The sequence below is a fragment of the Pituophis catenifer genome, unplaced genomic scaffold (genome assembly GCF_029215685.1).
Source record: "Pituophis catenifer annectens isolate HBS135680 unplaced genomic scaffold, rPitCat1.0.hap2 SCAF_2, whole genome shotgun sequence".
NCBI classification, from domain to species: Eukaryota; Metazoa; Chordata; class Lepidosauria; order Squamata; family Colubridae; genus Pituophis; species Pituophis catenifer.
In genome coordinates this window covers 3352406-3378574 of record NW_027256882.1, presented here as the reverse complement: position 1 = coordinate 3378574, position 26169 = coordinate 3352406, and the positions used below count along the sequence as shown (strand labels likewise).

Below are 26169 nucleotides of genomic sequence, written 5' to 3'. Positions count from 1 at the left end.
TTTTTTTTTTTGGCAACTGTAGCACGCTGCTGGCTCACATTTAAGTGATTGTCCACTAGGACTCCAAGATCTCTCTTGCACGTTCTACTGTTGAGCCAGGTATCACCTATTTTATGCCTGTGCATTTGGTTTTTCTTTCCTAAATGTAGAACCCTACATTTCTCACAGTTGTTTTTCATTTTGTTATATGGAGCCCAGTCTGTCGATCAGTCTATATCTGGAGTTTATGTTTTGGAGCGTTGGTATTCCTGTCAATTTGGTCTTGTCTGCAAATTTGATGTGTTCCCCTTCTATCCTCCTGTCTAAATCATTGCTGAACAGATCTTGTGAATCCTCCTGTTCTGTTCTGTTTTTTCCGTGTTCAGGAGAGTCTTGTGTCCTTCGAGGAGGTGGCTGTGTATTTCTCTGAGGAGGAATGGTCTCAGCTGGATCCTGACCAAAAAGCGCTGCATTCAGAAGTCATGCTTGAAAACCATAGGAACGTGGTCTCTCTGGGTAAGTTTTCTAGTCCCCCATTAGAGAGTTCAAGAAGACAGATTATAGTTAGTTTTTTTTATTAAAAAATTTGTGAACAGATATTATCTCTTGGGAGGGAGAAGGAAAGGATTTGGCCTTCTCGTACTCCAAGGAAGGAAAGAGTCAATGTTTCTTTGCTTACATGCTTTCTGTGCCATTTCCTATCTGTATATTTCTATTTGAAGTTATCTGTGGAGGCAGAAAAAAATGAAGTGTGCTTTTAAGTGTCCTCTGGAGGTCATGTGAGAGGAACATGTTGTCACTTGTCCTCTGAAACCATCCCAAATTGTGTGAGAACAAAACTTTCACGCTCAGGCCATGAAAGAGCATTCTCCCAATCCAATTCAAGAACAAAGGCCTCATGCAGTGTGACTCAGAGCATCCTAGGATACAGATAATCCCCAGGTTCCGACAGTTCACTAAGCGACCGTTCCAAGTTAAGATCTAGCCCTCCCCCAAGTACGAATGTTGCAGAACCATGGCCGTCATTCACAGGAAGGACAGCAGAGGCACTGGAACAGCATTCGCCCTACCTATACCGCCATCCCACACCACCAGGACTTATGTTATGAATATGTAGTGAGCCCTTGGTTCTTTTGGCTGCTTCGGTGCATTTGCAGAAAACAGAGGCCTAAAGTAGTGAGAGATACGTGAGATCAGTACTGTGAAATCTAACGCTAGTTCATCTCACGTGATCTTGCACTTTGAGTTAGATTTAGATATAGATAATTGATATAGATATAGTTAGATATAGATAATTGTAAACAATAAAATGTCTTCTAGATATTTTCAAAGCTTTCATGACTCATGAATATAGAAGTCCTCATGTCTATTTCACACCCCTGTAAGCATGCAAACAACCTAATGGAATTTCAGAAGAATTCAGAAAAAAAATTGTTTGCTTTTCTACAATTTGATCTTTTTCTCTAACCTGGTTATCATTTTCATTTCTCTTTTGCTTTGAAGATAACGGTCAGGAGAATCAAGATTCATGTAAATTGTTACAAGTGACCAATGCTAAAGATGGAATGGAGAAGTTTGGAATTCGAATGGAATTTGAAAACCATGAGAGAAACCAGTCAAATAATTGGAATGAGGAAAGCTCATCTTCCACTGATGCGCTGATGCAAGACTTTCTTGCCCAACAAGAGAAACCATATAACTTCCTTACATCTCCAAAAGTGATTGACACAAAAGAGAAGCCCTATGAATGTTTGGAATGTGGAAAATGTTTTCGAACAAGCAGGCAACTTACTTCCCATGAAAGGATTCACACTGGGGAGAAGATATACAAATGCAGAGTGTGTGGTAACAGGTTCAGAACATGTAGTAATCTCATTTCCCATAAAAGGGTCCACTCAGGAGAGAAACCATATAAATGCATGGAATGTGGAAAGACCTTTGCTCAAAGAGGTAATCTTATTTCCCATGAGATCATCCACACAGGAGAGAAACCATATAAATGCAAGGAGTGTGAAAAGACCTTTGCTCATAGCAGTGGACTTGCTATTCACAAAAAGCTCCACACAGGAGAGAAACCATATAAATGCACGGAGTGTGAAAAGACCTTTGCAAACAGCAGTTATCTTGCTTCCCATAAAAAGATCCACACAGGAGAAAAGCCGTATAAATGCACGGAGTGTGAAAAGACCTTTGCTCAAAGAAGTAATCTCATTTCCCATAAAAACATCCACACAGGGGAAAAGTCATTTAATTGCATGGAGTGTGGAAAGACCTTTGCTCGAAGAGATCATCTTATTTCCCATAAGATGATCCACACAGGGGAGAAGCCATATAAATGCATGGAATGTGGAAGGACCTTTGCTCGAAGAGATCATCTTATCTCCCATAAGATGATCCACACAGGAGAGAAACCATATAAATGTAAGGAGTGTGGAAAGACCTTTACTCATAGCAGTGGACTTACTGTCCACAAAAAGCTCCACACAGGAGAGAAACCATATAAGTGTATGGAGTGTGGAAAGAGCTTTGCTCAAAGTGGTAATCTTATTTCCCATAAGATGATCCACACAGGAGAGAAACCATATAAATGCATGGAGTGTGGAAAGACCTTTACTCATAGCAGTGGACTTACTATCCACAAAAAACTCCACACAGGAGAGAAACCATATAAATGCATGGAGTGTGGAAACAGCTTTGCTCATAGCAGTGGACTCAGAAGACACAAAACAATACACACAGGGGAGAAACCATATAAATGCATAGAGTGTGGAAAGACCTTTGCTCTGAGCAGTAGACTTACTATCCACAAAAAGATCCACACGGGGGAAAAGCTATTTAAATGCATGGAGTGTGGAAAGACCTTTGCTCAGAGCAGTGGACTCAGAAGACACAAAACAATACACACAGGAGAGAAACCATATAAATGCATGGAGTGTGGAAAGACCTTTGCACAACGCAGTTATCTTGCTTCCCATAAGATGATCCACACAGGAGAGAAACCATATAAATGCATGGAGTGTGGAAAGACCTTTGCTCAACGCAGTTATCTTGCTTCCCATAAAAAGATCCACACAGGAGAAAAGCCCTATAAATGCATGGAGTGTGGAAAGACCTTTGTTCTGAGCAGTGGACTTACTGTCCACAAAAAGATCCACACAGGGGAGAAGCCATTTAAATGCTTGGAGTGTGGAAAGACCTTTGCTCGAAGAGGTCATCTTATTTCACATAAGATGATTCATGCAGTGGAGAAGCCGTATAAGTGCATGCAGTGTGGGAAAACCTTTACTCATAACAGTGAACTTACCATTCACAAATTGCTCCACACAGGAGAAAAATCAGATAATTGCATAGAGTGTGGAAAGACCTTTGCTCTGAGCAATAGACTTAGTATCCACAAAAAGATCCACACAGAAGAGAAACCATATAAATGCATGGCGTGTGTAAAGACCTTTGCTCTGAGGAGTAGGCTTAGTATGCACAAAAAGATCCACACAGGGGAGAAGCCATATAAATGCATGGAATGTGGAAAGAGTTTTGCTCAGAATGATAATCTTATTTCTCATAAAAGTATCCATGCTCAGGAGAAAATATATAGCAATAGCAATTCTACTTAGACTTATATGCCACTCTACAATGCTTCACAGTACTCTCTGAGCAGTTTACAAAGTCAGCATATGGTCCCCAGCAATCTGGGTTCTCATTTTAGCGACTTTAGAAGGATGAAAGGCTGAATCAACCATGAGGCAGTCAGGATCAAACTGCTGGCTCTGGCAATTAGCCTGCTGTACTGCATTCTAACCTCTGACTCACCATATCTCTCTATATATTTTATGTGTAAGCATATTGTGCCTTTCTGATTCAAATGTGACAAGGTAGAATCCAACGAAATGAAATTTAATGTGGAGAAAAGTAAGATTTTGTACCTGGGCAGGAAAAACAGATTACATGAAACATGGATCAAAAACATTAACTGTCAGAGGGACCTTGGAGTCCGAATGGATGATCACTTAAACATGAGTCACCTGGGTGTCGCAGCAGCCAAAAAAGCGAATACAATGCTTGGTTGTATAAACACAGGCATAGCATCAAAATCATATGAAGCATTACTATCGCTTTATAAAGCCTTAGTAAGACCACATCGTGAATACCACATCCAGTTTTGGTCATCACATTACAAAAAAGATGTTGAGACTTTGGAAAAATGCAAAGAAGAGCAGCTAAGCTCTTCTAAAGGCCTGAGGACTAAAACAAGGATGGTTGCAGGATTTGAGTTTGGCTAGTCGAGAGAACAGGATTAGGAGTGACATGATAGCAGTATTCCAGTATTCGAGAGGCTGCCTTAAAGAGTAGGGGGTCAATTTTTTCCCCCCGAAGCACCAGAGTACAAGACAAGAAACAATGGATGGAAACCAATCAAAGAGAGAAGCAGCCTGGAATTTCCTTATAGAAAGGACAGTTAACCACTGGAACAGCTTGCCTTCAGATAGCTTGGGTGCATCATCAGTGGACATGTTTAAGAAGAGACTGGACACTCACTTGTTTTAAATGATATAGGATCTGCTTGTGCTAGATTAGAAGAACTCCAGGTTCCCTTCCAGCTCTATTCTGATTTGGATTCTGAATCCTCAATCCTTTTTTGTGCTGTTTTGCTAAGTAGGAAATTTTAAAGGAAACATGAGCATCAGTGGAGATTAAAGTTATCATTTGGCCTGAAAGTGATGTGTGGCTGCCAATATTTAAGTGGTGGAGATTCATCAATCATTGCAAGAAACTCCCTCTGATGTAACTCCCTCTGATGAGCTTTTCTTACTTTGCTTACTATTGTTGAAATCTGCCTTTCCACCCTGCTTCACATTGTGTAATGCAAGTAATAACTGAGAAAGAAAACCATAAGGAGAAGGAAGTTGTAGTGATGCTGAATTAAAGAATGGAACTCATAGGCTCTTTGTCCTAACTTTGTGGTGATCTTTCCTTGCCTTCCCTCATGTTGCCTCTCTCTGGATGCAATCATATCAATATCTTTTTTTAAAAGTGAGGTCTCTAGAACTGGACACCGTATTCCAAATGGTGTCTCACTAAAGCCCTATGTAGCAGGTTGGGACCTTCTTTTTCTTGATGGCGATAAGCATTTTCTGGCAGCAGTGCTACGATCCCCTCCCCGAATCCAAAACGAGGCGTGCAGTCGGCGCTGCGACCTGAAAATGCTTTCTTCTCTGGTTCCCGATGCACATTGCAGGAAGAAAGAGAAGGTGAGTCTGCTGAGAAGAAGGTTTTGGATGCTCCAGTTAGCAGTACAATATTACCAGAGAAAAAGCTACGCAGGATTAGGTTAACAACTCTTAATGCCTTTTTGGCAATGTTGTTACAGTGGGCTCTGTGACTTAGATCATTAGAGATGAATACAATGTCCTTGACAGAGTGAGGGTCATCTACAAGGTTGTGTCCACCTAGTTTGTATTTTGTGTTCTGATTTTTTTTGCCAATGTGCAAGAGACAGAGCATTTGTGGTTGAGATTTGAAGTTGCCAATTGTTTGACCATTCTGATAGATAGTCAAGGTCTTTTTGAAGGGTAGCAGCATTGTCGGTGGTGTTGAATAGTTTTACATCATCAGTGAAGAACGCAGTTGCTTATAATATGATCGCAAAAGTCATTTATGTAAAGTATAAAGTGTGTTGGTCCTAAAACGCTGCCTTGGGGGACACAGCTGTCCCCCAAGGTGCTGGATTTGGAAGGGCGCTCCCTATTTGGACCACTTGTTGCCTTTTTGACAGGAATGCAGCTATCCAATTATGCAGGGGTCCAGAAATGCCATAAGATTTTAGTTTTAGAAATAGTTTATCATGTACCACTGAATCAAAGGCTTTACAGAAGTCTATGTAAATTGTGTCTATTGCTTTGCCCTGATCTAGTTGTGTAGTCCATAGGTTTTTGCAGTGTAGGAGTTACAGATTACAGGATAAATTTTTCCTGAAACCAAATTGTTTGTTAGAGAGTAGGTTGTTTGTCTCTAAGTGGAGGATAATGGATTGGTTTATGATTGATTCCATGACTTTGCAGGTGACGCAACATAAAGAGATTGGTCTGTAATTTTCAACTAGGCTGGGGTCTCCCTTTTTGAAGATAGGGATGACCGTGGCTAGTGCCCATAGGTTGGGCAAGGAGTTGGTCATGAAAGATTTTTCAAAGATTATGCTTAGAGGTTCTGCTATGGCAGTGGAAAGCTTTTTTAAGAAGTGGGCACATAGTCCATCAGGTCCAATAGACAGAGATGGTTTTAGACTGCATAGTGCATTTTCAACGTCTTCTGTAAAATCAATATGTATTAGATCATTGTTAATTATTTGTGGTACGACTAGGAAATGTTGGGCATAAGCCATTGCTGTTTACAAAGACTGAGCCGAAGAATGTGTTGAAGAGGTTGGCTTTAATGGCTTCATCATTACAGTCTTTACCGTTAGGTCTTTTTAGGGGTGGGATAGATCTTTAGTCTTTAAGTTTGTTATTTACAAAATTAGAGAAGGCACGGGTGAATTTTGTGCACAGAAGGTTTTAAGGTTATCATTTGCCCTGAAAGTGATGTCTGGATGTCAATATTTAAGTGGAGCAGATTCCCTAAGCGTTTCAAGAACCTTCTGATGAGTATATCCATTAGGCAGAAATGCGTTAGTCCTGAATCCCTTACTATTGTTTCAGCTTTTCTTACTTTGCTTACTATTATCACAGTCTGCCTTTCCATCCTGCTTCACATTGTGTAATGCAAGTAATAACTGAGAAAGAAAACCATAAGGAGAAGGGAGTTGTAGTGATGCTGAATTAAAGAATGGAACTCATAGGCTCTTTGTCCTAACTTTGTGGTGATCTTTCCTTGCCTTCCCTCGTGTTGCCCATCTCTGGACTCACACAATCTTATCAATATCTTGTTTTAAGTGAGGTCTCCAGAACTGGACACAGTATTCCAAATGGAGTCTTACTAAAGCCCTATGTAGAGGGATAGGACCTCCTTTTTGCTGATGGTGGTACATCTGGTGATGCATCCCAGAATGTTATTTGCCGTCACAGCTGCTTGACCACACTGTTTACTTTTTTTGGAGTTATCATTTTTTCAGTGCCAGTGTAAGTTTTTTCACAGTGTTGTGTAAAAAAAGTGCTGCTTGAACTCATTTGTTAAAACACAGAATAATTCTAGACACCTTTATATCTGTTCCAACCTTCCTCCACACAGGGAGCGTGAAAGCCAGTGGTGGATTGCTACCGGTTCACCCCAGTTTGGGCGAACTGGTGGTAACGGCAGATGGAGGCTCTGCCCACCCACCCAGACGTCATCAAAAATGCTCTGCACGTGTGAGCGAACTGGTAGCAAAGGTAAGCGAAACCCACCATTGGTTAAAGCCAAGTAGTGTCAACTCTCAAAACGACTCTAGCTGAGGCCATATTTATCTTGCTTCGTTTCTTAGTTGCCATACTTAAGTGGGGGGGAGGGGAAATGTATGGAATGTAGAATGTCTTCCTCCAATGTGCCGGATATAAGAACGATAAGGTTCCTGAGAACCAAGGCCAAATCAGTGTGCCCAATAATGGCAAGAGGGAGTGCTGAGAAGTTCATCATCTTCTTTGGCGAACATGACCTGTGACATGAGGTGGGTGGACAATATATATTCTTTACTTATACCCAAAATGTGACAATTATTAAATTTTGCTTTCACATTTGACCGTGCAGGTATGATGTACCAATAAACCGGATTTTTGAGGAAGCCAAGGCCTCAGAGTCTTGAATTGGTTGGGAGCAATTGTTATGCCTGGAAGCCATATTACCTGTGTGCCTTGAGGATCCAGGCCTGTCACAATCATATCGTGGGAGGTTGGGAGGGGGGATTGCATGAGTGGAGTAGAGATAGCCATAACAAACTTCTCTAAGAGAAGTTCAAGGCCATGGTGTCTGGCAGCTGTGCAAAGAAAAAATTGGAGGATGTCTTCTGTTTGGGAAAGAACTGATTGGAGCTGTGTGGACATGTGGGAAATGTGGGCAAGGTCTTGAACTTTCTTGGTGAGGAAAACCCGGAAGCGTTCAGATTCAAGTTTTCCCAAATGTGTCAATATGACATCTCTAATAAAAGTTAGCTTTGAGGAGCTTCAAGCCTTGGAGTTTGATTTCGTTGGGAATGTTACTTGGAACTCTGACAGCAATACTCAGAATCATGACAAGTAGTTTTATTAAGGAATAGCGGTGGTAGGGAAATGTGGATGCATATTAAGTTCTCATAGCTAGGTAGCCTACTGGCCAACCCAGGCAGTCCCTGATTTACAATAATTTATTAAGTAACCATTCAAAGTTACAAGCTAACATTGCAAATGATCAATCAAGAAGGAAGATCTTTGGAAAACGATGGGGACCAAAATAACATGAAATTAAGAAGAACTACTTTTAAAAAATTACTTCAGTCCTTCCTGATGAAACACGCAGAAATGCAAATGGGAACTTTCTCTGGAACATCAAGATAACAAAAATAATCCAATCTGCCCAAAAAGAAGAAAATTATTGTGGTCCACCAGCAGCCTGTTGACCTGGCAGTGGAGTCAGACAGGGAGGAGGCTGGGTAGGACAACGGGCCAGTCCTGGAGTTGAGGGAAGGCCCGGATGAGGGCTCTGCGTTGGAGGCAGAAATGGGGCCAGGACCAGCTGTGAGCGATCCAGAGGCGGACAGCAGAGAGGCAGAGGAACAGGAGGAACCTGTTTCTAGTGCACGCATGTGAAGAGCTGCCAGAAGGCAAGAGCAGCTGAAGCAAAAAGGATGACACAGGAGTAAGGCCAGAAGATGATTGGCCCCTCCTATAAAGCTTAAAAGAGCAGCAACGAGCCGTTGTGTTCTTTGTAGAAAAGCAACGTTGATTCCAGTGCTTCTTGTCAGCGTCTCTTGAATTTTGTGGGGTTTTGGCCAAGAAAAGCCTTTGGCAGGTTGGTGACATCAAAAACATCAAAGGTTGGTGATAAGGCCAAAGGGCTGGTTATGAAGAATTTGTTTTGGACTAAGCTGAGAATGAGCTGTTTTATTAAAATAAGTTTGTTCAGGACTGAATTGTGTTTGGTAATCACTACTTGGGGCTGGGTCACAACAAAAATGTGTAGCTCACAGTTGAAATGAGGGCTCCTTGGTGCTTTCTGACTTGATTGTGTTGTTGCACACGTTTCATTACCCAAACTAGGAAACATCATCAGTGCACCAACCAACCTCAGAGGGTATCAAGGACCCCTCAATCCAACTTGTGTCTGCTGTGTCAAATTAAGATCTGAGTCAACCAGTATGAATGTAGAAGCAGGGAACCTTTTTCGGTCAAAGCCCTCATGATGAGATGGAATAATGACAGATGTCAACGTAGAGTATGTGGAAAAAGCTTCCAGGTGATCAATTTGTTTTTCACAGAAGGGGCCAGAATGAACAGCAGCTGAGAAAATGCATGGGAAAAGGATAGTTTTTCAAGGATTAGTGCCATATTTTTGTCTTTATGGTGTGTCAGAAGGGTGAGGGCAGGGAGGATGAGAGTAGGAGGAAAGGCCCCTCACAATGGCTCCCTGCCCGTCACGGCGACCCTGAACAGAAAGGAAAAAGAAAAACCAGTTCCAAAATGGAGGAAAACTTGAAACCTTTGGATTTTCCAGAAATTTTACCTCATAACGAGGCTCCTTAATTGAGAAATGAAGAGGAGAAAAGGGCATTTTAACTCTGACTGGAGAAAAGGTGGAATTTCAAAATTAAGAAAGGAAGATCAGAATATAAACATAAACAACGATGAGGAAAAAACCATTTTACATAGGGATTGCGTAGGAAATTCACCTCAACAAACGTGACTAGGAAGCTTAAGCCCTCTGGAGAATTTAAGGCAGGGATATAGCATTAGATCATGAATATAAAGAGAAAAGGAAAATGAAAGGATTCGACCGCATTTGATGTTGACAATGACACACGAAGCGTGTTAGCTACAGTGAGCGAAAGAATTTAAAAGGATGGAAAGGAGGTTAAAATCCATTTAAAAAGATTATCATTTGGCCTGAAAGTGATGCGTGGTGGCCAATATTTAAGTGGTGTAGATTCCCCAATCATTTCAAGAAACTCCCTCTGATGTATATATCCACTAGAGCAGAGTTGCAAGCAGAAATGCAGTTAGTCTTAAATTCCTTACTATTGTTTCAGCTTTTCTTACTTAAATATTGTCGAAATCTGCCTTTCCACACTACTTCACATTATGTAATGCCAGTAATAACTGAAAAAGAATACCCTAAGGAGAACGGGGTTATAGTGATGGTGAATTAAAGAATTGAACTCATAGGTTCTTTGTCCTAATTTTGTGGTGATCTTTCCTTGCCTTCCCTCAAGTTGCCCATCTCTGGACACCCACAATCTTATCAATATCTTTTTTTTAGATAAAGAGTCTCCAGAACTGGACACAGTATTCCAAATGGAGTCTCACTAAAGCCCTGTGTAGAGGGATAGGAGCACCTTTTTCTTGACGGTGATACATCTGGTGATGCTTCCTAGAATTTTGTTTGCCTTCACAGCTGCGTGGCCAGACTCTTTACTTCTTTTGCAGTTATAATTGTTTCAGTGCCATGATAATTTATTTCACAAAATCATTTTCCTCATTGTGTCCCATCTTCCTCCCCTTCACGCCGGACTTCACAACATCTGCAAGACACAAGCTGTGATCCCAGAGAGCCTCCGGGTCCTTCTCACCGCCTGGTCATTTCTGACAGGATTTGGACCGTTTGGAGGCCTCCTCCAATTTCTGCCCAGCCTTCAGCATGGCTGTTCCTGAGGGAAGCGAATTCAAATTATCCAGAAAGATTTTTTTCCATCTCCACAAACGGTTCTTGTACAGGAAGGAGGAGAAGATGGAGAAATTGCTTCCTCTGGAGACCACAAAGCTTTTCTTGCGCAGGGAGCCATTGAGAGGGTCCTTTAACCCTACTCTCATGCCTATCATCCGTGCCCTCTCCTTTCTCTTCAGACGCGCTCCTCTTTCCCGCCCTTTCTACAATCCTGGCACTTTGCGCCAAATCCACCAGGGGGCGCATTTTGCCAAGATGAGGGAACCCCAGCCGCTTCCCCATTGGTCCACTGGAGAGCGAAGATCACAATTGCCTTCCCGAGGAGGCTGTGAAGGAAGTGACATCAGAAACGCCGCTCTAGGAGCCCGCATATACTCGCCTTAACCACTGGTGCTCCGCAGGAGGCGGAGGCGCTGCGGGAGGGGGGGGGAGCTCTAGACGTGCCTCAGGTGAGGTGGAAGCTCTTTCTGTGCAAAGGGAGGCGGAGGAGGGAGGGACCCACGCCCCGCCCTTCTCCGGCTTCAACCGCGGCTCCCATGCTCCCCAGCCGCCCTCTCCTCGGAGCCCGAGTGGGGAAGGGGAGGGTCGGCCTTGCGGAGGCCCAGCAGGAGTGGAGAGAAGCCGGGCGAGGAGGAGGCAGGATTTGCACCAGGCTCCCCGATCGCCCGATCCTGTCTCCGGAGAGGGAGAGAAGCGGGGCGGCCTCTCCAGCTGCCTCCCTGCTCGGGGGGGGGGGGCCTCGGCTCTGCGCTGGGATGAGCCGCTTGGGGCTCCGGGCAGGTTGGGTGAAGGTTGTTCAATGGCTAAATTCTATTGTCTAATTCTTGGTATTTATTTTTCCTTCCATCTCAGATACAGAAACTTGAAGCCATTTGAAATCTTTGCAAGGCAAAAGTTTCTCTTGCTGGGAAAAAAAGAGCGGAATCCCTTGCAGGGATCAGTCCTGCAGCCCCAGAAATGGTCCCGTGAAGGAAAAGGCATCTGGAGACCCACCAGAGTCCTTGGAGCCATTTGGAGTTGCTCTGCAGGACAGAGAAAGGATGGAGACACAACCTTTTGGAAAGGAGGGAAGCGGAAAAGGCCCTTCAGCTGCTCAGCCTGGGAAGGGGGGGAAGCTCTGGACAAGGACTGGGCAGAAGATCCTGGAGGAGGAAACCATCCTCCCTTCAGAAGTTCAGCCCTGGAACTTCATCCAATACCAGGAGGCTGAAGGTCCCCGAGGACTTTGCAGGCGACTCCATGACTTTTGTAGGCGATGGTTGAGACCCGAAAAGCACACCAAAGCCCAGATGCTGGACCTGGTGGTTCTGGAGCAGCTCCTGTTTCTTCTGCCCCCAGAGATGGAGAGCTGGGTGCGAGAGTGTGGAGCAGAGACCAGTTCCCAGGTGGTGGCCCTGGCTGAAGGCTTCCTCCTGAGCCAGGTGGAGGAGCAGAAGGAGCAGGTCGAGTTGCAGGTGAGACGCTTTAATCTAGGGAGCCCAGAAGGGAATAGAGAATGTCTTTGAATAATTCACCCCTCCTTCCCAAACTTCTCTGACATGCATAAGATATATATATATATATATATATATATATATTTAATTTGATTTATATGCCGCCCTTCTCCGAAGACTCAGGGCGGCTTACAATGTACTCAGCAATAGCCTTCATCCTTTTGTATATTTTATACAAAGTCAGCTTATTGCCCCCACAACTGGGTCCTCAATTTACCTACCTTAGAAAGGATGGAAGGCTGAGTCAACCTTGAGCCTTGGCGAGATTCGAACCCTGCAGTAATTGCAGGCAGCTGGTCTTAATAACCAGCTTAATAACAGGGTGCCTTAAACTCCTGTACTACCAAGATATGGCAATGTCTCACCAATTCTAGTAGGACATTGTTCCATTTTATTCCCAAAACCCTCAAAACTATTTTTTTATATATAAATTCCTTTTTTACAACTTTTTCGTAACGGTCATCTTCTAGTATTTACATCTTCTCCCATTTTCCCTTATACTGTACTTTTCCTTCTTGTCCCTTTTTCTCTTATTTACATTATAATTCCTAACAATCATGATATTAATTTTGTACACTTTATACATTGTCCTGTAAACCTTTTACATTTATGATTTCTCCCCCTTTATTATTGTTCACTATTTCTAATCTCCAGCCAGCTGTACCATTTGTTCCATATTACATGGAACGTATCTTCCTTTAAGTTCTTTTGTTAATTTGTCTATCTCAGCAAACACTAAGATTTTTTTTTATCACTTCTTCCCCTGTTGGTGTATTTTATTTTTCCAATTTTGTGCAAATGATATTCGTGTGGCCATTATAATATGTAAAATCAAGTATTTTATTTCTTTAGTATATTTTCTAATAAATATTCCTAATAAAAATGTCTCTGGTTTCCTGTCAATCGGTTGATCTGTTATTTTTTCTAGCCATTTCTTGATTTTAGCCCAAAACATTTTTGCGGCCGGGAAAGTCCACCAAAGATGATAATATGTTCCATAGATCTTATTGCATTTCCAATAAGCGAGCTGTTCGGGAACATCTTAGCAAGCTTTGCCAGTGGGAGGTGCCATCTGTAGAACATTTTCAACTGGTTCTTCTTGAATGCTGCAGACATAGTTAATTTTGTATTTATTTGCCACATTTTCTCTCATCTCTCCTGTTCTATATTATAATTAATTTTTTGGCCCATTTAATCATTGTTTCTTTAACTACCTTGTCTTCCATCTTGTACTGCAGTAAAAATTTATAAATCCTACTAATTAATTTCTCCTCTATCCCTTGTATAATTTTGCCTAATTCATGTTGCTCATTTTGTATTTCATATAATTTTGTAGCTTCTCTATGTTTAGATTGAATTTGTGTATATGTCCACCAATCAATTTCCCTATTTAAATGCTGTTCTAATTCTTGTTTCGATTTCAAATTTCCTTGTTTTTTTAGCACATCCCTATATCTTATAATCTTATCCATCTCAATTAAATTTAGGTGTTTTAATGCTTCCATTGGTGAAATCCAGACTGGTATTTTTGTATAATTTTTTTATACAAAAACTGGTATTTTTCCCCCTTTTTAAATGGAAATTTTAAATTTGGTCTTAAATTATTGGGGTTTTAAATTTTCAGCCAAATTATTTAATTCGTTTTACTTTATTTTAAATTTTGTACTCATATGTTTTATTCTATGGCTGTTCACCACCCTGAGTCCTTCGGGAGTAGGGCGGTATACAAATTGAAATAATAAATAAATAAATAAATAAAATAATGATGTTTTTTTTATTTTTATCCAGATTTGTAGCAATGCATTCCTTAATATGTGTCTTCTGAAATAACTATGTGTTTTGTGTTTTTCATCCCAAAGGAATGCATGCCATCCTACTTGTAAATCGTGTCCCTCTATTGCTAAGATTCATTTATCTCTTAATTCTATCCACTCTTTTAGCCAGGTTAGGATAAAAGATAATATAATTCCCATTCTGGAAGTGCTAATCCCCCTTTATCTTTTGTATCTTGTAAAAGTTTGAGTCTAATTCTTGGTCTTTTCCCCTGCCATATGAATTTAGTACCGTATTTTCCGGCTTATAAGACAACTGGGAGTATAAGACGACCCCCTACTTTTCCTGTTAAAATATAGGGTTTGGGCTATACTCGCCGTATAAGACTACCTCTCTTCCAACGCACACCAAATAAAAATTAAAAAACATTTGATTTCAATATGGTAATTTTAATTCAAATGCTTATGACATGTAGGTACTTAGCAGGAAAACTGTCACTTATAAACATAAGGCTGTTTGTCATCAAACATGTAAACATAAAACAGTGCAATTGGATTAAACTTTTCCTAATTCACTCTAAAGCTGAAAGGAAGGATAAGACAATAAACCCATGGGAGCTGCCATGCTGTTTGTTTTCTAAGCTATCAACCAAACTGGAATTGATGATGATAGGAGGAAGATAACAAACAATAGAGCGCAAGTGCCGGGCAAGTCCCTGGCGAGTCAGCAATGCCCATCATAACTGCAAGCTATTTTTACAGGTTTGCTGGCGTGACAGTTTCCCTTTAAAAGCCTTCAAAATCCTCCTGTTCATCATCTGATATCATAAGTACATCAATGACATCTTGTGATACATTTGTAAGGCAGTCATTGTATGTATCTAATTCCGTATCAGATGGTGTGGTCTCAGCTTCGGCTTCCTCTTCATCTTGCCACAAGTAGTCGTCCTCCATACCATCTAATGAATTTGATATGCCACACTTCTTGAAAGACTTGATTACTGTTTCTGCATCAACATCATTCCAGGCTTTTATGACAAACTTGCACAAAACATCCAACTGTGGAGCACGCATATTTCCTCCTTTTGTGAATGACTTTTCACCGCTAACCATCCACTCATTCCACTGTTCTCAAATGCAATCTTTAAATGGCTTGTTTAGGCACACATCCAGTGGCTGTACCAACGATGTCAATCCTGCAGGAATAACTGCTGCATCTGTGTTTATTCTTGCAAGCCTTTGCTTGGTGTTGGGAGTTAAATGAGCCCTGAACATATCCCACACCAGTAGACTACGTTTTTGAATAAGTCCACCTCGCCTGCTCCATACATTATCAAGCCATAGAACTTTACCCCTTCTTCATCCATCCAGCCTTTTTCATTCACATGTACAAAACAACCAACAGGGAACTTGAGTTTCGGCATTGTTTTTCTTTTAAAAATAATCATTGATTTGATTTGATTTTGATTTTATTAAATTTGTATACCGCCCTACTCCCGAAGGACTCAGGGCGGTGAACAGGCACAGGATAAAATACAGAAATACAAAAGTTAAAAACATTTTAAAACCAAATGAAATAATTTAGCCCACGACAATTAAAATCCCAATAAATTTAAAACAAATTAAAAATTACAATTTAAAATTTAAAAAGGAGAGAAAAAAAATTAGGCCAGGTCGGCTTGTTGGAATAAGAGGGTCTTAATTGGTCTCAGTTTGGAGCCATCAGCTATGCATGCTAGTACCACTGTAAAACTGGACTTCTCATGTCCTTTTGTTTTAATTAAAATTGTTTTTTCACCTTTTGGATGGACAGTTTTATTTCCAATCATATCAAAATTCATTGGAGTTTCATCCATATTTCCGATACTACTTAACGCATAGCCATGTTTATTGCGCTGTTATATTACGTATCGATGGAAACTATTTACTTTAGCATCAAGATCTGCAGGTAATTTTTGTGCAATTTTCGTCTTTTGCCTCAGTACCATATTATGCCTTTCCAAGAATCTAGTATACCAGGATACAGTGGCCTTAAATCTGTTGCTGTGATCTAGGTTAGATTTGGCCCACTGAAGTGCAAACAAACGTATTTTATTTCGTGTCATTACATAACCGTTTTGGTGATGCTCATTCACCATGTCTGCTACATGTTTTTCGAGTTCTGGCCAATGTGGGGTGCCTCTTCTTAATGCACACTTACCCCTTGGCATACTCTTTAATGCTTTTACATTTGCTTTCCAGTCCCGAACCATCTTTTCTGTTACTCCATATTGCCTTGCAGCAGCACAGTTATTATATTCCATGGCAAAGTTTACAACTTTAAGTTTAAAACTGGCTTCATATTTCTTTCTTCTTGCTGGTGGAGCCATGATGGGGTCTTGACTGTTAGCCATTTGTATACTGTACTGTATGTACTGGTGCTGTACTATATGAACCTGTTCTATTTGGAGAACAAAGTGTCTTAGCCAATTAGAGTAGGGCGGCAACAGTGACGACTGTGGGTAGGACGTAACCCTGAGGACTTAACAGAACCGGTACAGATACTTACGAGCCAGGCTGCCCATCTGTCAAGGTAACGGGCCACGTGTAGTGGCAAGAGGGCTATTTCGTACCAGGTTTTTTTCCTGTCACCCATGTCCTGTCACCCATGCAACCTTGACGAGATCGGCACAGCTTCCCCTCAATGTTGTCGGCACTCCTGTAGCGTCATTGGTCAGCGTCAGGAACTCAGATTCGGGAAGCTGTGCCAATCTCGTCAAGGCTGCATGCCGCTCAATGCTGGAGCTTCCCCCACCGTCCCAGGCATCCAGGTGGATATTACCAATGCTCCGACTTCCCCAGACCCCCAGTGATGGCGAGCCCCAGCTGTCTGGGGAAATCGGACAGTGGGGGAAGCTCTGCGCAGCAACCAGCTGGGTCCAGCATTGAGCGGCATGCAGCCTTGACGAGATCGGCACAGCTTCCCGAATCTGAGTTGCCGGCACTGACTGATGACGCTACGGGAGTGCCGACAACAGTAAGGGGAAGCTGTGCGATCTCGTCAGCTGCATGCCGCTCAATGCTGGACCCAGCTGGTTGCTGCGCGGAGCTTCCCCCACTATCCCAGGCATCCAGGTGGATATTACCGACGCTCTGACTTCCCCAGCCCCCCAGTGATGGTGAGACCCAGCTGTCTGGGGAAGTCGGAGCGTCGGTAATATCCACCTGGATGCCTGGGATGGTGGGGAAAGCTCCGCGCAGCAACCGGCTGGGTCCAGCATTCAGCGGCATGCAGCCTTGACGAGATCGGCACAGCTTCCCCTCAATGTTGTCGGCGCTCCCGTAGCATCATCGGTCAGTGCCGGCAACTCAGATTCGGGTTAGAAATCTCTAGCAATGACTAGAGATGGTAGTAGCTGCTCTTACCGCTTCCGTCTGTCAAGGTAGATATCGTAGGCTTATACCCGGCGTATAAGACGACCCCCGACTTTTGAGAAGATTTTCCTGTATTAAAAAGTCATCTTATATGCCAGAAAATACGGTAACTATTTTATTTAAAGCTTCAAAAAAAATTTCTCTAATTTTATTGGAATAATCTGGAATAAAAATAGTTTTTTTGGCAATATGTTCATTTTAATCGTAGCAATCCTCCCCAATAATGAGATCTGTAAGTTTTTCCAGTTTTCTAAGTCTTTTTTTTAATTTGCTATAGAATTTTATCATAATTGTCTTCTTTAATTGAGAAACATTTTGCTATAAACCAAATCCCTAAATATTTTATTTTCTTGGTTGTTTGTATTTTTATACCACGTTCCAATTCTTTTTCTTGATTTTTTCTAAGATTTTTAGTTATTAATTTGGATTTATTTTTATTAATCTTGAGTCCCGCTACTTCACCAAATTCTTCTATTTGTTGTATCAATTTTGGTCCTGGTTCTAATGGTTCCTCCAGTATAAACACCAAATCATCGGCAAAAGCCTGTACCTTATATTCTTCTTTCTTTATTCTTAGACCTTTTATTTCTTGGTCTTCCCTCAAAACTTTAACCTTAGACTGTCTACTGTTGACCTCACCCCATTCTTAAGAAGTCTGTAAGGGGCGTGCATAAGCGCACCATCGTGCCTACCGTCCCTGTCCTAATGTCCTTTTTTACTCATATCCTTTTCATGTATTCAAATCATCTTTATACTTTTATCTGTTATTTTATATATGCTTGACAAATACAGAATCAATTAAACAAGCAAACGTCACTGATGGATATTGGGGACTTTGAGATTGTGTTCTGAATATAAGAATCCATTTATTTCATTTGATGTACATTTATTCTGCTTCATTTTTCTTTCCTCCTATTTGAAGTGCTGCACTGTGGAGATCAGAGATCCTGAGGGAAAGAAGAACCCATCAAATCCCACTCAGGAGCTATTTTTCAGGGAGATCCCTTGGGAAGATCCAAGTCAGGACACCTCAGGAGGTAATCAAAGATCCTCCGATTACCCATCAGTCTTACCTTCACTGTCTCTTCTCTTCTATAGAATACCTCCTCCTATTTTATTAATTACGCATTCTGAAATTTTTTATTCCTTACAGAGAAACAAAGCATGAACTTTTCTGTTTTTTATGACGGAGATCAAACAGCGGTTGAACCTCCAAATCAAGTAAGAAAGGGAAAAGTTATTAGATTTGTCTTCTCCCTTCAGGAAGTGAAGCGGATGTGCAGAGTGCTCTCTCCTTCTATTCCCCCCACCCCCGTTTGGACTGGGTTATCTTTGTGTTCTTCCACAACATGGACATCACAATAGCAGGTTCAAGTTGCTGTCAGCCAGCATAACTTCCTCTGGTTATCTTGTTCTGCTACGTACTCCTCCAAATTTGAGTTTACAAGAAGCAATTTTTTAAAAGTCCTTCAAGAATTAGGAATAAACGTATCACAGTGGCAGGAACTGCTAGAGACCCATTCTGTTTATAATTATTTGACTTCGAATTGTGCAAAGCTAATGAAAAATAACTAAATTCTCACATGGCCACATTACCTTTTTTAAAAAGCCTTGTTCATAACCTGTACTTCAAAACAAGCAAATCATATTAAAAAATAAAGCAGACTATTAAAATCCAAATAGAATGGCCACATAGAGCAATCAAGGTACTTTCAACTACAAAATAATTTTCAATCCTCTGATTTGTGCCTGGATTAGGAGATCAAATATTTCCACTTTGCAAAGGCTGAGAAATGACTTTCATAGGGAATTTTCTCTTCTTTGTTTTCTTCCATTCAGTCAATGGCTCAGACTACTAGATCAATCAATGATAGACAGAACGATAGATCAGTTGATCCAGAAGTGGGATTACTTTACTGAAAGGAACTGAAGGTTTTGCAGAATCAATCAGCACCCAATTTCTGGAGGCAAGTCATTCCACTGATTAATTGTTCTCACTGACCTCCTCTTCTTTGTGGAAGCCCCTGAGATATTGCAACACTGCTATCATGTCACCCCTAGTCCTTCTTTTCATTAAACTAGACGTACCCAATTCCAGCAACCGTTCTTAATAATAATAATAATAATAATAATAATAATAATAATAATAATAATAATAATAATAATAATAATAATAATAATAATTTTATTTCTATACCGCCCTTCTCCCGAAGGACTCAGGGCAGTGTACAGCCAATTTAAAAACACAAGACAAAACAATGATTAAAAATTAAAATAATTAAATAAATTTGGCCTGATTTAAAACCCCGAAAATTTAAAATACCCCAATTTAAAATTATTGTGTTGATAGCCCGGCCTGGCGGAACAACAGGGTCTTCAGTGCGCAGTGAAACACCCGGAGGTCGGCGATCTTACGTATTTCCGGGGGCAATTCATTCCACAGGGCTGGGGCTCCCACAGAGAAGGCCCTCCCCCTGGGTGTCGCCAGCCAACATAACTTGGCTGATGGAACCCTGAGGAGACCCTCTCTGGGAGCGAACTGGCCGGTGGGAGGCTATTGGTGGCAGAAGTCGGTCTCGAAGGTACCTGGGTCCTGTGCCATGTGATCTTGATTCTATCCCCCTCTTAATGTAGCCTATGATTGGGTTGGGGTTATACTGCTGAGCTGACTCATGTTTAAGTAATTGTCCACTAGGACTCCAAGATCCCTGTTGCACTTTCTACTTTTGAGCCAGGTATCACCTATTCTATGCCAGTGCATTTGGTTTTTCTTTCCTAAATGTAGCACATTACATTTCTCACCATTGAATTTCATTTTGTTAAAAGGTGCCAATCTGTCAATCCTATATCTCAGGCCTATCTTGTGGAGTGTTGGTATTCCTGTCAATTTGGTCTTGTCTGCAAATTTGATGAGTTCCCCTTCTATCCCCTTGTCTAAATCATTGATGAAGTTGAACAGATCTTGCAAATCCTCCTGTTCTGTTTTTTTCTCCGTGTTCAGGGGAGTCTTGTGTCCTTCGAGGAGGTGGCTGTGTATTTGTCTGAGGAGGAATGGTCTCAGCTGGATTCTGACCAAAAAGCCCTGCATTTGGAAGTCATGCTTGAAAACCATAGGAACGTGGTCTCTCTGGGTAAGAGTTATCTAGTTCCCAATCAGAGAGTTCAGGAAGACAGATTATAGTTAGGTTTTTTTATTGAAAAATCACTAATCAGATATTGTCTCCTGTGAGGGAGAAGAAAAAGATTTTGCCTTCTCATACTCCAAGGAAGAAAGAGGCAATGTCTCTTTGCTTACATGCTTTCTGTGCAGTGGTGGGTTCCTCCCGGTTCCGCCGAGCCGGTAGCGGTGATGATATGACGTCACTGAACCGGTTCTGCCCCCCCCACCCCCCACGTTATTCTTACCTTTTATTTGGCCCCACCCCCAATCTATTGCTGCCTCCTGAGTTCCAGCTGATGGCTAGAGGGAAAAAAACTCTTTAAACTTTTGCCCCGGGGCTTCAAAGGGCCGCCCTACAGCTGATCAGTGTTAAAAGAAAACAAATGAGTAGACCAGTGCCTGCAAAAATACATGAGTAGACCAGTGCCTGCAAAAAGAAATGGGTAGATCGGTACAGCTCTGCAAGCAGTTAAAAGCCTGGTAGACAAGTACCTCTGCTAAATCCTAAATAATTGTCACATGACCATCAAGCCACGCCCACAATATAAGCCATGCCCACATAACTGGTAGTGAAAAAAATTAGAACCCACCCCTGTTTCTGTGCCATTTCTTGTCTGGATTTTTCCATTTTTATTTGAATTTATCTGTGGAGGCTGAAAAGAAGATGTGCTTTTATGTGTCCTCTGGAGGTCATGTGAGAGGAATGTGTTGTCATTTGTCCTCTGAAACATCCCCAAATTTTGTGAGAACAGAACTGTCACGCTCAGGCCATGGAAGAGCATTCTCCCAATCCAATTCAAGAATGAAAGCCTCATGCAATGTGACTCAGAGCATCTTAGACTATAGTTAATCAACGAGTTATGACAGTTCATTGAGCGACCATTCCAAGTTACAACCTAGCCCTTCCCCAAGTACTCACACTTATGAATGACAGTAGAGGCGCTGCAACAACATTCGCCCTGCCTATAACTCCATTCCATCACGCTGGGACTTACGTTGTGGTGATGCAGCGAGCTGTCGGTTCCTTTCCCTGCTTCGCTATATTTGCAGAAAAAAGAGGCCTAAACTAGTGAGAGATATGTGAGATCAATAGTGGGAAATCTTGCACTACTAATCTCACATGATCTCGCACTATAGTACTTTAGGCCTCTGTTCTCTGCTAACCAAGGCCTGCACGAGATCCAGGGCAAAATTCTTTGTAAACAGAGGGAAGGCCTCTTCATTTTCAAAGGCTTTTGCCCTGGATCTCGTGCAGTCCTCAGTTGAACACAGGCCAAAAGTATTGCAGTACGACATCATGCGAGATTAGTAGCCTGAGATCTTGCAGTACTGGTCTCGTTTACAAGCCAAAGGGACACTTCAAGCAAGGGATTTAGCTCCAAAATCCCATCGCTGAGATCAAGGAATAAATTGAGCGGGGGTCCCGTCAGACAGACGTCGTGGAGCAGCTGCTCCAAAGTATACCGGGGAAGAAGGAGGCTTATTTTAAAATTATTTCAGTTTTCACACGTCTCTGCTGAAATTAAGCACCAAAATAAATCTTAAGTTGTCTTCTAATTCCTCCTTGGATGTTTCCCCTGATTATTTCTTAACTCAAAACTGACTGAGTGAGATTTCCATATATATTGATAATTGGAAAGAAAGATGTTTTCTAGATATTTTCAAAGCTTTCATGACTCATGAATATATCATATCAAATATATCAAATATGAATATCAAATCTATATCACACCACTGTAAACATGCAAACATACAACCTAATGGACTTTCAGAAAAATTCAGAAGGAAATTCACTTGACTTTCTAGAGTTTGCTGTTTTTCTCTAAGCTTTTTATCATTTTCATTTCCCTTTTGCTTTGAAGGTAATAATGGGCAGGAGAATCAAGATTCCTGGGAACTGTTCCAAGTGATCAATGCTAAAGATGGAACAGAGAAGTTTGGAATTCAAATGGAATTTGAAAGCCATGAGAGAAACCAGTCAAATAATTGGAACTTGGATACTTCATCTTCCACTGATGCTATGATACAAGACTTTCTTGCCCAACAAGAGAGATCATATAAATGCATGGAGTGTGGAAAGACCTTTGCTCTGAGCAGTAGACTTACTGTCCACAAAAAGATCCACACAGGGGAAAAGCCACATAAATGCATGGAGTGTGGAAAGACTTTTACTCAAAGAGGTAATCTTATTTCCCATAAGATGATCCACACAGGAGAGAAACCATATACATGCATGGAGTGTGGAAAGACCTTTGCTCAACGCAGTTATCTTGCTTCCCATAAAAAGATCCACACAGGAGAAAAGCCGTATAAATGCATGGAGTGTGGAAAGACCTTTCCTCTGAGCAGTAGACTTACTATCCACAAAAAGATCCACACTGGGGAAAAGCCATTTAAATGCATGGAGTGTGGAAAGACCTTTACTCGAAGAGATCATCTTATTTCCCATAAGATGATCCACACAGGGGAGAAGCCACATAAATGCATGCAGTGCGGGAAAACCTTTACTCATAGCAGAGGACTTACTATCCACAAAAAGCTCCACACAGGAGAGAAACCATATAAATGTATGGAGTGTGGAAAGACCTTTGTTCTGAGCAGTAGGCTCACTATCCACAAAAAGATCCATACAGGAGAAAAGCCGTATGAATGTATTGAGTGTGGAAAGACCTTTGCTCTGAGCAGGAGACTCACTATCCACAAAAAGATCCACACAGGAGAAAAGCCGTATAAATGCATGGAGTGTGGAAAGACCTTTGCTCTGAACAGTAGACTCGCTATCCACAAAAAGATCCACACAGGGGAGAAGCCGTATGAATGCATGGAGTGTGGAAAGACCTTTGCTCAAAGAGGTAATCTTATTTCCCATAAAATGACCCACATAGGGGAGAAGCCGTATGAATGTATAGAGTGCGGAAAGAAATTTGCTCAACGCAGTTATCTTGCTTCCCATAAAAGAATCCACACAGCTGAGAAACCATATAAATGCATGAATTGTGGAAAGACCTTTGCTCAACGCAGTTATCTTGCTTCCCATAAAAAAATCCACACAGTGGAGAAGCCATATAAATGCATGGAATGTGGAAAAAGCTTTGCTCGGAATCGTAGTCTTACTTCTCATAAAAGGATCCATACTCAGGAGGAACTACATAGTAATAGCAATTTCACCACTCCACAGTGCTTTGCGGGACTCTAAGAGATTTACAAAGTCAGCATATTGTCCCCAGCAATCTGGGCCCTCATTTTACTGACCTCAAAAAGATGAAATGCTGAATCAACCTTGAGCCGGTCAGGATTGATCTCCTAGGCTGTGCGCTATTAGCCTGTAGTACTGCATCCTAACCTCTGCCCCACCCTGTCTCTACATATTTTTATGCGTATGCATATTTTGCCTTTCTGATCCAAATGAGACTAGGTGAATCCAACAAAATGAAATGTAATGTGGAGAAAAGGAACATTTTACACCTGGGCAGGAAAAACAGATTAGGTGAAACCTGGCAGAAAAACAGTAACTGTGAGAGGGACCTTGGAGTCCTAATGATGATCACTTAAGTATTAGTCAGCCATGTGCGGCAGAAGCCAAAAAAGCTAATACAATTTTTGGTTGTATAAGCAGAGTTATAGAATCAAAGTCACGTCAAGTATTAGTACCACTTCATAAAGCCTTAGTAAGACCTCACCTAGAATACTGCATCTAGTTTTGGCTATCGTGTTACAAAAACTTTGGAAGAGACTTTTGGAAGAAGTGAAAAGAATAGCTACGCTGATTTAAAGCCTAAAGCCTAAAGCAAGAATGGTTGCAGAATTTGAATTAGGCTAGTCTAGAGAAAAGAAGGATTAGGAGTGAAATGATAGCAATGTTCTGGTATTTCAGAGGTTGCCACAAAGAGGAGGGAGCAATCCCCCCCCTCAAAAGCACCAGAGGGCAAGACAAGAAACAATGGATAGAAACTAATCAAGGAGAGAAGCAACCTGGAATTTCCTTACACTGAGTTCAGTTAACCACTGAAACAGCCTGCCTTTAGACATTGTGTTGCTTTCATCATTGGACATTTTAAAGAAGAGACTGGACGATCACTTGTGTGAAATGATATAGGATCTCCTGCTTGAGCTGGACTAGAAGAGCTCCAAGTTCCCTTCCAGCTCTGTTCTGATTTTGATTCTGAATCCTCAGTCCTTTCTTGTGCTTTTTCTCTAAGTAGGAGGTTTTAAAGCAAACATGAGCATCATTGAAGATTAAGATTATCATTTGGCCTGAAAGTGATGTGTGGGGGCCAATATTTAAGTGGTGTAGATTCCCCAATCATTTCAAGAAACTCCCTCTGATGTGTATATCCACTAGAGCAGAGTTGCAGGCAGAAATGCAATTAGTCTTGAATCCCTTACTATTGTTTCAGCTTTTCTTACTTTGCTTACTATTGTCAGTTTGCCTTTTCACCCTGCTTCACATTATGTAACACAAGTAATAACTGAGAAAGAAAACCATAAGGAAGATGGTTATAGTGATGCTGAATTAGAAAATCCAACTCATGGGCTCTGTCGTAATTTTGTGATGGTCTTTCCTTGCCTTCCCTCATGTTGCCCATCTCTGGACACCCACAATTTTATCAATATCTTTTTTTAAAGTATTCACAGTATTCCAAAGCCTTATATAGAGAGATAGGAGCACCTTTTTGTTGACGGTGATGCATCCTAGAATTTTGTTTGCCTTCACAGCTGGGTGGCCAGACTCTACTTCTTTTTCAGTTATCATTGTTTCAATGCCATGGTAACTTCTTTCACATATTTCTGTAAAAAAAGTGTTGCTTATAGTCATTTATTAAAACATAGAATAGTTCTAACATTGTGGAAATATGCATACCTTTGTGTCTGTTCCAAGCTTCCTCCACACAGGAGGAAGCGTTAAAGCAAGAAATGTCAACTCTCAAAACAACCCTAGATGAAGCCATATTGTAATTTAGATTATTATGTATATTCCTTTTTCACCAATTTCCTTTTCTTTCATCAGAAGAGGCTAGAGGGGTCTCTTCCTGTTCAGGTCCCCCCTTCGCTGTGAGGTTGAGGGAATAATTTGAGAAGGGCAGCTGTATTTATTGAATTAAACAAATCAATAAACAATCATTTTCCTCATTGTGGCCTTTCCTGCCTGTGTCCCATTTTCCTCCCCTTCAGGTGGGAGTTCTCAACAACACAAAACACAAGTTGTGTTTCCCAGAGAGCCTCTTGGTCCTTCTCTTCTGACAGCCCGGCTGTTTCTGACAGGATTTGGATCGTTTTGAGGCTGCCTCCCATCTCTGCCCAGCCTTTAGGGTGGCTGTACCTGAGGGAAGCAAGTTCAAATCCTCCAGAGAGATTTTTCTCCATCTCCACAGACAGTTCGCAAACAGGAAGGAGAGGAAGATGGAGAAATTGATACCTCTGGAGACCGCCAAGCTTTTTTTCGGCAGGAAGGAATTGTGAGGGGCTTTCCACATTACTTCCATGCTCATCATCCCTGCCCTCTCCGTTCTCCTCAGGCGCGCTCCTG

At 41.5% G+C, this 26169-nt stretch overlaps 1 protein-coding gene across 1 annotated transcript in view; it reads left to right on the top strand.

Moving 5' to 3' along the window:
- Positions 1 to 25718, top strand: part of LOC139309254 (zinc finger protein 91-like) — a 105539-nt gene extending 79821 nt beyond the window's left edge. The window contains exons 6-10 of the mRNA XM_070933312.1: positions 1760 to 3579; positions 5119 to 5228; positions 12006 to 12257; positions 20484 to 20613; positions 22505 to 25718. Coding sequence (XP_070789413.1) covers positions 1760 to 3579; positions 5119 to 5228; positions 12006 to 12257; positions 20484 to 20613; positions 22505 to 23838 — 3646 coding nt within the window. The 3' untranslated portion in view covers positions 23839 to 25718. The remainder of the gene's footprint in view (positions 1 to 1759; positions 3580 to 5118; positions 5229 to 12005; positions 12258 to 20483; positions 20614 to 22504) is intronic.
- Positions 25719 to 26169: the final 451 nt, after the last annotated feature.